General features: G+C 41.7%; 1 protein-coding gene across 1 annotated transcript in view; it reads left to right on the forward strand.

Moving 5' to 3' along the window:
• The window catches only part of VPS8 (VPS8 subunit of CORVET complex), a 75,952-nt gene that overhangs the window by 33,064 nt on the left and 30,639 nt on the right, over positions 1-12,249 (forward strand). Inside the window, exons 27-34 of the mRNA XM_084529861.1 lie at positions 87-158; positions 2,860-2,979; positions 4,327-4,383; positions 4,800-4,882; positions 5,997-6,081; positions 7,139-7,237; positions 11,181-11,270; positions 11,723-11,769. Of these exons, the coding sequence (XP_084385987.1) occupies positions 87-158; positions 2,860-2,979; positions 4,327-4,383; positions 4,800-4,882; positions 5,997-6,081; positions 7,139-7,237; positions 11,181-11,270; positions 11,723-11,769 (653 nt within the window). The remainder of the gene's footprint in view (positions 1-86; positions 159-2,859; positions 2,980-4,326; positions 4,384-4,799; positions 4,883-5,996; positions 6,082-7,138; positions 7,238-11,180; positions 11,271-11,722; positions 11,770-12,249) is intronic.

Here is a 12,249-nt window from a genome sequence, read left to right on the forward strand (position 1 = left end):
TGGCTGCTGCTATGTCTTGGCTTGTATTTCTGGGGCTGGCAGCAGAGAGCATTGTTCTCAAGATGTCATTGTTTTGCATCATGCAGACTTTTGAAGACTTTAAGAATGACAAGCAAGCTGTGGAATATCAACAGCGAATTGTGGACATACTTCTGAAAGTGAGTGTGCCTAAAAATTAACCCCTGTCTTTACATCTGGCTGCTTATATACAGCTCTGTGCAGTAAAGTGTGTAACTTAGGGGAGGGGGTTCCAGTCCTGCACTGGATGACACCTCTGAGAAGGTGAGCTGAAACTTGGATGCGCCTCAGCAAAGGCTGAGGTTGGATATTTAGAAGTGAAGCTGTGTGACGTTAAACGTGGTGACAGAGAGGTCTCTATTCCTGTCTCTGCTTTCACCTGGGTTGTATTTTGTTGTCAAGCTCCTCCTTTCTGCACTGCTAAGTTCATTTTTATCTGCTTCTCATTTGATTCTGCTCCATCATTCTATCTGAGCAGAAATAATGTCCCAGGAATCTTATGCTTGGCAGGGTGCCAGTGCTCTTCTGCTAAAAGCCCTGCTCCTGTATCTGTAAATGCTGTGTTTGGGATGTAACGTGCCCAGAATGACAGGCCTATCTTTAGTAGATGGGAGCGAAGAGGAATGTCAGAGCTATCAGTCTGGTGCTGTAGAAATCACTTGTCATCTGCAGACTGTGTTCCTTAACAATGTTCTCATTAAAAGCTATTGCTGCCAAATGCCGTTTGGTTTCCCCTTCAAAGCTGTCAGCATTAATAATGAGTAACTCCACTTGGAAGCTGTTTATGTATAAACATATCATAAGTAGTGTTTCCCTGTCACTGTCATCATTGATAGATGAGAGCAAGGGCACCAGTGAGCGAATTCAGGGGCAGAGCTGCCGCAATAGGCTGTGTTTGGTGACCTGAGACGTGCTGCTCTGGGGGAACTTCTGTGAGCCTGGCTGAGCAGGCTGTTGCTGTAGGGATGTGTTAGCCCTGTGCTGGGTTAGCTCATGCTTTGTGTCTGTAGCTGCTGCCAGCAGGAGGTGGCACACTGCGGCTGTGTTCTGGAGTTACTCAGGGATGTGCTCCTGCAGCACGATGTAGGCTGAGTGAAGTTGCTCACAACCCTACTTTGTGCTGCAGGACACGCAGCAAATGAATTCCGTCCACCTGCAATAGAACTCAGCCCTGTTTCCTAGGGGAGGAAAGGAGGGCAATTGCTGGGAAGTGCTACAGGAGTGGATGCATCTGCAGGCAAACATCTTGGTCTTATGAGGACTCCATCTCCCTTGGAGAGACTGAATCTCCTCTGGAATCTGTTCTCCTTTTCAATAGATTTAAAAAATCTTGGGACTTTTTATTTAGAAAAAAATATATATAAATTTATAAGTATTAAAATTTAGAAGAATTTTATAATTGGGAAAGAAAGCACTTAAATAGCCATGCTGTTAAAACAGTTCATCTAACGTAAACTTAGCATATCTAAATTTTGTCAAATATATCATTGTTTAAAAAGCATGTGTTTGGCCTGCAGCCTCAGTAAGGTTTCTGTGTTTCAGAGGTCCAGTATTTTCACCTTCACAAAGATTGACAAGGACTGAGCTTGTGAAAAACAAAGCCAAAATGAATAAAATACTCCTTTTTTTTTTTTTTTTTTGTGAACCATATTTTTAATGCTGTTAGCTAATGTCACTCTTCCAGGCTCCTGTATGAAATAGAGTTTTTAAACAGAAAATGAAGATTGAAAAAGAATGATAGCTTTAGCTGATGTTTCAAACAGCAGGACTAAATCCCTTAATGTGCCTTGCCCGTCTGTCTCCAGTTGTGTAAGATAACTGTTAGCCTCTCATGGGGATCTAGAACTCTGAGTCGCTTTGAGGAATCAATTGCATTTCCCAAGCTTATACTGAATGGAGTTATAAACTGTGAAATGCTCTGTCTCTAGCCTTTGCTAGAGCACCTCTCAGATGTTAGCTGACAGTTGTTCAGGTGATGGATTTCTTCCAGCTAAATTCCCTACTCTTAGAAGGGGGACTCTCCAAACAGGGTCATTTCACATTCCCTTAGGTTTGGGATTTTTTCTGTTTAGAAGCATGAGACATCACGTCAAGAACATGTCACGCTTTTTTTTACATGCTAGACAGGTGATGAGCACACTCCAGAGGTTTCAAACCCCTTTTGTAGTGTTTTTTTTTTGCTATACAGGTTTTCTGTAATTTCAAGTCAAGTCAGTACAGCCATAAGTTTCTCAAGACATTCGTTGACTAACAACTAATTTAATGTGAGAAAAGAAACTTTTCCCACGCTCATTACATAGTCATTTGATCAGCTCTTCTGCATACCACACCTGAAGTGGGGAGTGCCTGAGGCTTGAAGTCAAAATGTACTTTTTTTCCTCCTATACTTATTCATTTTGTCTTTTTTCATCATGTGATATTTCTGCTCAGAAACTCTGTCACATATCCAGTGATAAACACAGACTACAGAAATGGAGAAAAATGTAGGTTTCCTCATTGCTGTTTGGAGCCCCTTTACACCCCAAAATTTATGAACATGCAAGAAATATTCCTTTCATTATTGGGCAGAGAGGCCCAGCCTCTTCAGCCTTGGGGCAGAGGTGCTTTAGCAAGGTCACATCCTATGTGGCCTGTGTCTTCAGGCCATATAGAGTTAAATGCCGTGGAAGGTAGCTTGTTTTTTGAGCTCTAGGCTCTAGCACCAGGAGATTTCAGGCAGGAGTAGGCATGATGGTTGTACAGTGCTTTCTCATTGCAGTCTCCTGATTGATTTTGCAGCTGCCTATAGGAAAGTAATCACTTGCATTTCTATTTCTCTCTCTCCTCCTTAATGTTTCTTAGGTGATGGTAGAGAATTCTGACTTCACCCCATCACAGGTTGGCTGTCTCTTTACTTTCCTTGCCCGTCAGCTTGCCAAACCCAACAACACATTGTTTGTGAACAGGACGCTTTTTGACCAGGTAAGTGTTCCTTTGTGTGGAGCGGAAAAAATTGTAATCAGGGTCCAATACCAAAGAAAATGTGTCCAGGTCTGTAGAGTAAAGCAATCCTAGGAGGACTGGTGCATTATAAAGCAGGTAGCATCTTTCTGGGAGTTATATTTTCAAACAAGTGGAGCAGGAGAGACCACAGAAGCACAATAAGGTCTGAATTTCAGCCTGCCTACTGGAATCATGTTAGAAATACGGTTGTAGGAGATGGAGCAACTGTAGTAACACCTCTGCTCTTTTCAATGGAATGGGAGATTCCTGTGGCCGTCAGTATTTGAGGAGAGAGAAAGAAAGCAAGGCCCATAAGGGCAGGAACCAATTTGTTTGTTTTTAAGCCCTGAGGAGTGTTTTGATGATTATTGTTGCTTGTTAGGTATACAAAGATATCAAGGTAAGGAGACAAGGGGTGCCAACTGAAATGACACTAGTGGACTTACAGAGCTTGTATATGTACGTAGCTGGCAGTTTCTAGTTCCCATGGTCACCATCCGCCTCTGCTGTGTGAAATAAGCTGAAATGCACCAATGCATGCCTGAAGCTTGCACACGTTAAGTTTATATTAGAAATTCTAGTGACTGAGAAGGAGGCTTTAGCAGCTACAGCAACTGTACTTAAGTGATAATATGGAAATACGAGCACTAATAAAGAATTAGTTAGAAAACAGAATCATAGAATCATTTAGGTTGGAAAAGACCCATAAGATCATCAAGTCAACCATCACGTAACACCACCAAGACTACCATCAGACTGAGTGCTATGTCCACACATCTCTTAAATATCTCAAGAGACAGCAACTCTGGAACTCACTGGGCAGCCAGTTACAATGCCTAACCACTCTTTCCATGAAGAAATTCTTCCTGACATCTAATCTAACCTTCCCTTGGTCAGCTCCAGACTGTTGTCCTTTGTCATGGTTTAAGACCAAACAACTCTGGAGGCTAAATGGATTTGGATACTGAAACATTTTAATTACAGATATATTCAATTTTATGAATTATATGACTTTACCAGATCAAGTAGAGATTGGCTCATAGATGAGTATGTTCAAATTGCACCGTTGTGTTCTGATTTGCTGTTGACATTGCTGGTGCTCACAGTCTGCTCATTTTGAATGCTTCTGGAATTCGGTGCACCTTAATGATCAACTGGTTGCTTGCATGGTTTGGTTATCTATTTATTTTGAGCATACCAAAGCTATTTTGGAGTTTAGGACAGGTGTTTGATTCTATTTGTTTACTTCCACTGCAGAAGAATTTCACAGGCTAACAGCTATGCTAACCAGGCTTATCTCACTCTAACTTTTACATCCTTGCACAGGTCCTTGAATTTCTGTGTAGTCCAGATGATGACTCCCGCCATTCAGAGAGGCAACAGGTAATTGTCTTCAAGGAAACATACGTTTAAGTGCTAGGTATGGCAAGACTGGCCTCACTGGGCACGGATGCTGGCAGAAAAGCATAGGGAAGGTTATATGCCAATAGAGTTCCCTAGCATAGGAATGGCAGCCAACAAGGAGTAATTGGGTAGTGCTATCCAGAGCAGGAGTGAAGGAGCATCCTTCCCCAGTGTTGCCTCTAGGAGGGGCTTGACAACTGTAAGAAAGAGAGGCAGGGAAAGTTCTGTGTAAATGCATTACCTTTGTAGCTAATGGCACAATCAATTAAAAAAAAATCTGTAAAATGTGCCCCATGTTAAACACAGTTTAATGGAGCAGGATCGGTGTACTTCTGAATGGCGCTGGCTGTTATACTACTGCTGCAATATAAATAACTGTTCTTCATTATCTACAGGTCCTTTTAGAATTGCTTCAGGCAGGAGGGATAGTACAGTTTGAAGAGAGCCGTCTTATCCAAATGGCAGAAAAAGCTGAATTGTAAGTTGTCATGCACAATATATAAATACTGTCTTTAAAACTCCTCCAAAGCCTTTTTTCCTCCACATGCCATGTTTCTAGTTTGCAGCTTTGTTTGGGATTATTTTCCCTGTGCATTCACATATGCTTCATTTAATATGTTCATATTTAATCTGTCCCAGTCTCTTTCTGCTATCTCACGGGGTGTACTTACCCCATCTTACCTTACCAATGCTTTCTGTAGACTGGTGGGAATATTTAGCATGAAACCCTGTGGGGATTGAGAAATTTTGGCACTTCCTATCCTAGAGCCCAGGCATTGCTCAAAGGTATAGTTGTATATTTGAATGATCTACCACTGACAGATGGAGATTACTTGTTGGGGTGAGGCCCACAGGTGGATTTAAAAGCACACAAGTGTCTGGAGCCACCCCCATGGTACTCATTTTAGAATTGAGTAGGAGAGACAAAATGCAGCGTCTGGAGAGGCTGAAAATTTCCACCATCTCCTTTAGCTGCTTTACCCATCCAGAAAGTGTCTGTTCATGCCTGACTGAGTCAGCCAGGGGGACATCTTCATCCAAGTCTTCAAACTGGATGCCATGTGAGTTAATCCACCATACTATAAAGGAATAGAGGGATAGATAGTGGTGGTGTATGCTACACCTGTTCTCCTGTGTCCTAGAAGGAGTTACTAGACCAAATTTTTCAGCCCTGATGAGACTGAGAAATGCATTGTCAGCACCTGAGAATCAGAATCACAATCAAGCGGATTACTGAATGTCCACATGGAGTTTTTTCTCCTTGATTGAGGGATTTTGAGGGGCCAGAATCACCAGCTCTGCCACTTACGTGAGAGCTAAAAAAAGTATGGCATGAAGCTATTTAGCAGGCTTTTCACTTCTTTCACCTCAGTTGTACTCATTTTTATCTAAAGTCTTCCTGACTCAAAATATTAAAGGTGTTTATTAAAAACTGAAACTAGGAAGCTGTGTCATACATAACACATTGGTAACTCATATTCAGTGTATTTCTTCAAATCAGGGTTGTAGATTTGCCTAGTTTAAAGCTAACTACATTGTGGAAAAGTGATCTATGAACGGCAGAATTAGTGAAACCTGATTTCTCGTTTTAGTTATCAGATTTGTGAGTTTATGTATGAACGAGAGCTTCGCTATGACAAAATCATTGGCTGTTACCTGCGTGATCCAGTGAGAAAGGTGAGTAATTTTCTTCTCCATAGCAGTGCAGCCAGTCCTGCTGGCAATGGTGTGAAAGAGTGCAACAGTCCTGCTCTCCTGTCATAATCCTCTTATACAATGTCTTTCTTTACAGCTGAGTTTTCTTACAGTCGAGGCTAAGGTGCTTATGAGCATGTGTTGCTGATTTTTTTTTAAAGCTTTGGAGTTTTTGGTTTCTTTCAATTTAAGCAATGCTAATATGTAAAACTTGAGTACAAGGTGTGATTTATTGCAAGTACTGCTAGTGGCAATATTTGTTTCTGTCATCAGTCCCTCCTTTTTGCCTCCATACCCCACTCCCTGACAGGATCTTTTTGCCTCGATTACCTCTTTGCAATTACCTTCTCTGTTATTATAAGTTGCATATTTGCTGCAGTTTTTATGAGGTGTTCTCTTCCCTACTACCAGCAAAAGCTGGGAGAAGAGTCTGACAAACTTGATCTCACCAGCTCCTTATGAAAACACTGTGCTGACAGTTGTGTGGGTGAAACAGTAGGAAGAGATAGGTTATAGTAGTGAGGTGGTCAAAAACGTGGTATTTGAGAGTATCTGTGCTGAGCGCTGTGCAAGAGAACCTGGGGAAGAGACTGATAAATATCAAAGAGCAATTCAAGAATATGCTGGGAAAACAAAACTGACCCACCTTCTGGTTAAATATTCCTTTCTTTGCCTATTCCTTTAGTTACAGTCATGTCCTGTCTTTTTTTCCTTGTAAGCAAGAGGTAGATATTTCTAATAGAGGAGGAACAATTCTCTTTAACCATAGTTCTTAACACTTAAAGTGTCAATTCTGGTCTTCTTGGCTCTTTTTTTTTTTTTTTTTTTTTTCTCCTGGCAGCTCCTCAGGAACTATATTTAGGGATATTTAGGGACATACAATCTCGTCTGCAGATAACTTATCCTGACTTGCCGACTAAGAGAGGACTAGCCCTGAGGTCATCCTAAGACTGTTTGAAGTGTTCTCCTTTAACAAAACCTAATACTGTTAACAGCACTGCAGAACATACTATACCATTTATTGTTTTATGCCTTACAGGAAGAAGTTTTCAACTATATTCACAACATCCTGTCCATGCCTGGCTACAGTACTGAAGAAAAGCAGTCAGTGTGGGACAAAGCTTTGGAACACATAAAGGTACAGTGTATCTTACATCCATGATACCTGAGCTCCTGCTAACTCTTGCTGGATCCAGCTGGTGCTGTTCTGTAAGCAGAGGTGTCACAACGGTGAATCAGCACCAAAGGGATGTTTTGGAATTGTTACAAACACCAAGTTCAAAATAGCTACAAACTTTGCCTTGCAGTGTGATATCAAGCACTCCAGGCAGAATGCTTGTAGCTTTCATGTCTTCATGTGGGTATGAAGGGCATTGATAGGGAAACTGATGCAAATAAAGGAAGGTTATGCCAAATTGTTTAAAATACGGCAGGCAAAATCAGGAAGTTATGCATCAGTATTGGTCTGACTGTCTCATTGGTCTTAGCTTGGACTTATAGTTAGTGGGATCCTGGAAGTGCAAATTCACTGCCATTTCTTCTCAGCTTTTGGCTTGAACAAAACAATTAACTCTTTAAGTTACTTGTGTGGTTTAGCAGTGTCATACATTAATGTAAATGCGTTTCTCAGATTCAGGCTGGCTTCCTTGGTTTCCTGCTTTCAAGTGTTGCTCTTCGGGTAATGGCAATATATCAGGAGATGATGGCTCATGAGTGCTGTGTAACAGGAAAGTGATCTGTGAGCAAGCCTTTTATCTTCTGAGCGTGCAGCAGTAGGAGGTCAGGACATTGATATCATTGACCTCACAATCTGTGGTATCAAATTCCTCAGATTACAATGATGAGGATAATCAGCTTCAATACCCTGGTATTTCTAACCTGTGGTAAGATGAGGTCATAACGTCTGCTGTAAGACACAGCTTGTTGCTTGACTTAACTCTCTCATAGCTCTTGCCATCTCTTCTGTCTCTCTTTGCTTGAGGGGATGGAGATGTCTGAAACAATTGCCCAGTCTGTAAACATGGGTAACACATTATATCTCTAGTTATACAAGGTGCTGTCAGTCTCCTCCAGGGTGATCTGGAGATGAGCAGGGAAAATAACTCTTGCCTATAAAACAAGTGGTCATGCTTTTGCCCAGACTGCTTTAGCAGAAAATCACCACAGAAGTCTGCATCCTGCAAGGGGGGCAAAAGAGTACCAGGCAGCATTTGGAAGGTAGAGAATACTGCTAGTCTCTTCCAGAATTTGAAAGTAGTGGGTGACTAATGAGAAAATGGGCCAAAAGGAAGATCATTCAGAAGACCAAGAAATGCTGTGAATCCACCTATATGACATGCAACTCACTGAGCTCACATCTACTCTGCAGCTGGGCTTTCAGAGCCTATGGGAAGTGCAGGTGGTGATGGTTGTGCTGTGGAGGCCTTGCACAGTACTGTCTTACCAGAGCAAGTGTGGATCCATGCTGGGCTTTCCCAGTTGAACATCTGCTGTCCACTTTGCTGCTTCTGACTGCTTTGTTTTTCTCTCTTACTGAGTTACCCTGCTATTGGTATATACAGCCCAAATTGCTTGGCCTTAAGAGTGAGTGAGCATCCCTTTGTAAGTCTTAGTTTGTGTATCTTTCAAGTGACAAATGTGTCTCCTTGCTGGGTTGATTCAGTCTGAGGCTGTTATGGTTGCTGTTCCATGCTTGGGTGTCTTAGGACAAATCAGAAATGTCCTGGGTTGCCCTTCTTGTTTCCCATAGTGCTGTACTGGTTTTGATAAACTCGTCGTAGGCTAAGACTGCCAGCTTTTTGTCGTGAGTTGTTTGGTTTTGTTTTCTCAGCGTGGTGGAGAAAACAAATTTTATTTTATTCTTTATTATCGTACAGAGCCAGAAATGCCCAGTGCCCCCATTGTCAGAGCTGCATACTTTTCCTGAGTTTGTCAAACCACAGAAAATATTCCTCTCAGCTTGTCCATGGCTATCTTTAACAATTCCCTGCCTTAACAATTTTAACAGCCTTGCAGATTCTGTGGCTGCTCTCTTTTAATGACACTCCTTCACAGCTTCCTCCAGAAAGCTGCTGGGCAAATAACCAGTTCTGTGGGGTCACCTTTGTTGGGTGTTGCAACTGGGATCAACAACTCCTTTTTTTGACGTCTTTCTTTTTCAGCGATTGGTGAACAGTATATGCAATTTCCTGTGGCTTAACGGCTTATTGACTGCTATGGCCTTTTGCTCCTTTCCAGTGTATTAATCTTGCTCTCAAACATTCAGAAGACTTAAATAGTAAATTTTACTAGGATAGTACATTTTACTAGGGTGGTGCCATGATTTCAGGTGTTTGAACAGTCCTTTTTTCTTCTGAGTTATCAAAATAGCAAGCCAACACCTTCAGTTGAAGCTAGAAGCCTCTAAAGAGGCTTTCCTGTTAGTACTTCTTTCCTGCTGTGTAATAAAAAGTGGGGTTTCTGATCAGTGTCCTTCCTTATTTTTCTCCATCTTCCTACATGGCAATTGTTCATGATGTTTATCTTCAAAATAAAACCTAAGACCTCTTCAATCAGTGTTATTTGTGGCAGTCACTTTCTCTCCTTAGACCCACATGACCTGTGTCAGTATTGTCCCCTCAAGGACTGTCTGCCTAGGAAGTGCCATATTCACAAACTCGTAAACCTGGGAGAGGTTGGAAACACAAGTCTGAAGTCTGGTGCCTGGGGGAAGCTCTGAAGGTCACACTGACCCAAGAGCTGCAGTCCGTTGCTGGAAGGCTGCACCATCGGACTCCAGCCACTCAGTCCTGTACTCAGCATGCCTGGAAACTCCCAGGGAGGTTATGTACAGGAGAGAGAAACAAATTAAGGCTCTCATGCTACGTCCTTTCTGCATGCTTCTCATGGCACTGCTGTGATTAAGATCTTCTGGGTCCTTTGGATTGCTTAGGCTTCTCAGATAAGAGAGTCGTGCTTCTGAGTACTGGGTAAGCAACGCAAAGCTGTGGCTTCTGGAATAAAGCTCTGAAGTCACCATGGAACTGGTTTACATATAATAAAGTAGACAATTTTTGCTTTGGAAACCTCACAAAACACATCTTCTATGATAGCTCTTTAAAGAGCTTGGGGAGAGGTCCTTCAGCTCGGAAGAATAGCAATGCTCTTCCCTTATTACTTCCTTTCTTCCTTTTACCATGGTCTGTTGCTGGCATTCACTGAATTTGCTGGCTGCTACATCTGTCTGGGGGCTAAGCTACAGCTGAGCAACTTCTTTTTCTTGCACATACACGTTTATGAAGTTTTTCTTCCATCTCCTATACCAGTTGTTTTTCTTTAATGGCGCAATGTTTTCTCATTTGTAGGCTTAGCAAGGGCTTTTGTGAAGGTTTGCCAACTACCCAATGTTGGTCTGAAGCAATTGCTTCTCATTTGGAAGAACCAAGAGTGAAAATTCATGTTCTGGGTTCTGTAAGCTTGTATGATATGAAGTCTTTTAGATCAGGCTTGACAGGAGGCAAATCCACAAGCATCTTAAAAGTTTTTTTTCCTTTTATTCTATAAAGAATTTATTCATTATTTTTTTCCATGTCTGAACAGATAGCAGGGAAATAGTTGTTGCAGGAAACCTGCTGTTAAACCTCTGATTTGGTTCAGTTCAAGCCAGTTAAACACTTGAGAAATGCCCTAGAGTCAACTTACGGCTTTGTTTCCTGTCTCTTGCTGGAACTCTTCCCAGTTGGTACTAGCTGGTCTTGCTGGCATGGAGTCAAGTGGAATTGGCGTGGAGATGGCATGGAATTTCAGAAAATTTGATGAAATCATTTTCTCACCTTAGGACTGAGATATTTTCTTAGCATGTGATGAGTTTTGCATACTTATACGGCCTGTTGTGTAGTAAAATCATCAATCTTCAAAATTGCCGTTTTATAAACTACCCTTTTTTTTTTTTTTCCTTAATCTTTTTTTGTATGATAGCATTTATTTTACAGGCTTCATCTAGGCAAAGATACGGTGTGTTTGAACGGTCTCAGTGATACTGTGTAATTACATTGTTTATAAAATTAAAAGTAATAATTTTTCTTGTGTTTCTGTCTCTAAAGGAATTGCTGCAACTTAGCCCATGTAAAGCAGCTGACTTGGTAGCCATCCACTTCAGTGAGCAGATTGAGAGCATCATTACAAACCTTCAGGTAAGGTGTCAAACTTCATTGGTGTTGGCACTTTACAGCAGTGTTGCCATTCTTGTAAGAAATGATTGCCAAGAGCAATGTTTGGTTGTTGCTGTGTCATAAATGGAGGAAAAGTAGCTCAGCAGATACTCAGCTGCAGGAATTGCTACGTTTGAACTGCTGTACCTGTTAGTGATGTTCTGGCCATAGTAAGGTATGATCTCTGGGTTGCTGTTTGTATCACTTGGTAATGCAGTTTTCACTTGGGAGCGCAGCATGGCTTGTGTTCAGAGATCAGACAGACCAGTTATCAGCAAGCATTCTCAAAGAAAGTAGTACATAATTACTTACCCAAACCATCGTCAGCAGTCACCAGCCATGAACAGTATTTTGTTCAATGGATATAATTCAGGAATTGCTGTTTTTATAGCAAATTACTTAAAGTAATAATGTTTTCTCTTCCTGTTGTTCAGGACCAGTTCTTACTCTTCCAGTTTCTAAGGAGTCTGCTTGATCCGAGGTAGGTAAGAAAATCGGACCATTGGCAAACTACATGGGTTAAAACACATTCCTTTGGAACACTACATCAACGTAGTCTACATCCAAGTTTAGGGCTTAGAAAAGGTGACTTGTTCTCCAAACTGCCCAAAGGTGAGAAGGATAGCACAGAAATAACACTTCTCTGGGGAGCGTCCTTTATCAGAGCCCACGCCTGGCTTCCTAACTGGGAAGTGGTGTGGGCTCCAGTATGTGCAATGTGACGCCTCCCCAGCGTTGGTGGGAGGGCGGTCATTGCCGTAACAGCTTCTTTGGGAAGGCTGTGAAATGGTTACCCTGCAAATGAACTGTCACTTCTGTTCTCAGGCACCCACTGGTTTGATTACTTGACCAAGCCGCCCAAATTTAGCATAAATAGAGATGTGTTTTGATCTATTGACATTTTTCGTTTCTATCATTTTGGAATTGCTGCTATATTTCACTGCAAACTTCTCCTTAACTA

Source organism: Aythya ferina (genome assembly GCF_964211825.1).
Source record: "Aythya ferina genome assembly, chromosome: 9".
Taxonomy (NCBI): Eukaryota; Metazoa; Chordata; class Aves; order Anseriformes; family Anatidae; genus Aythya; species Aythya ferina.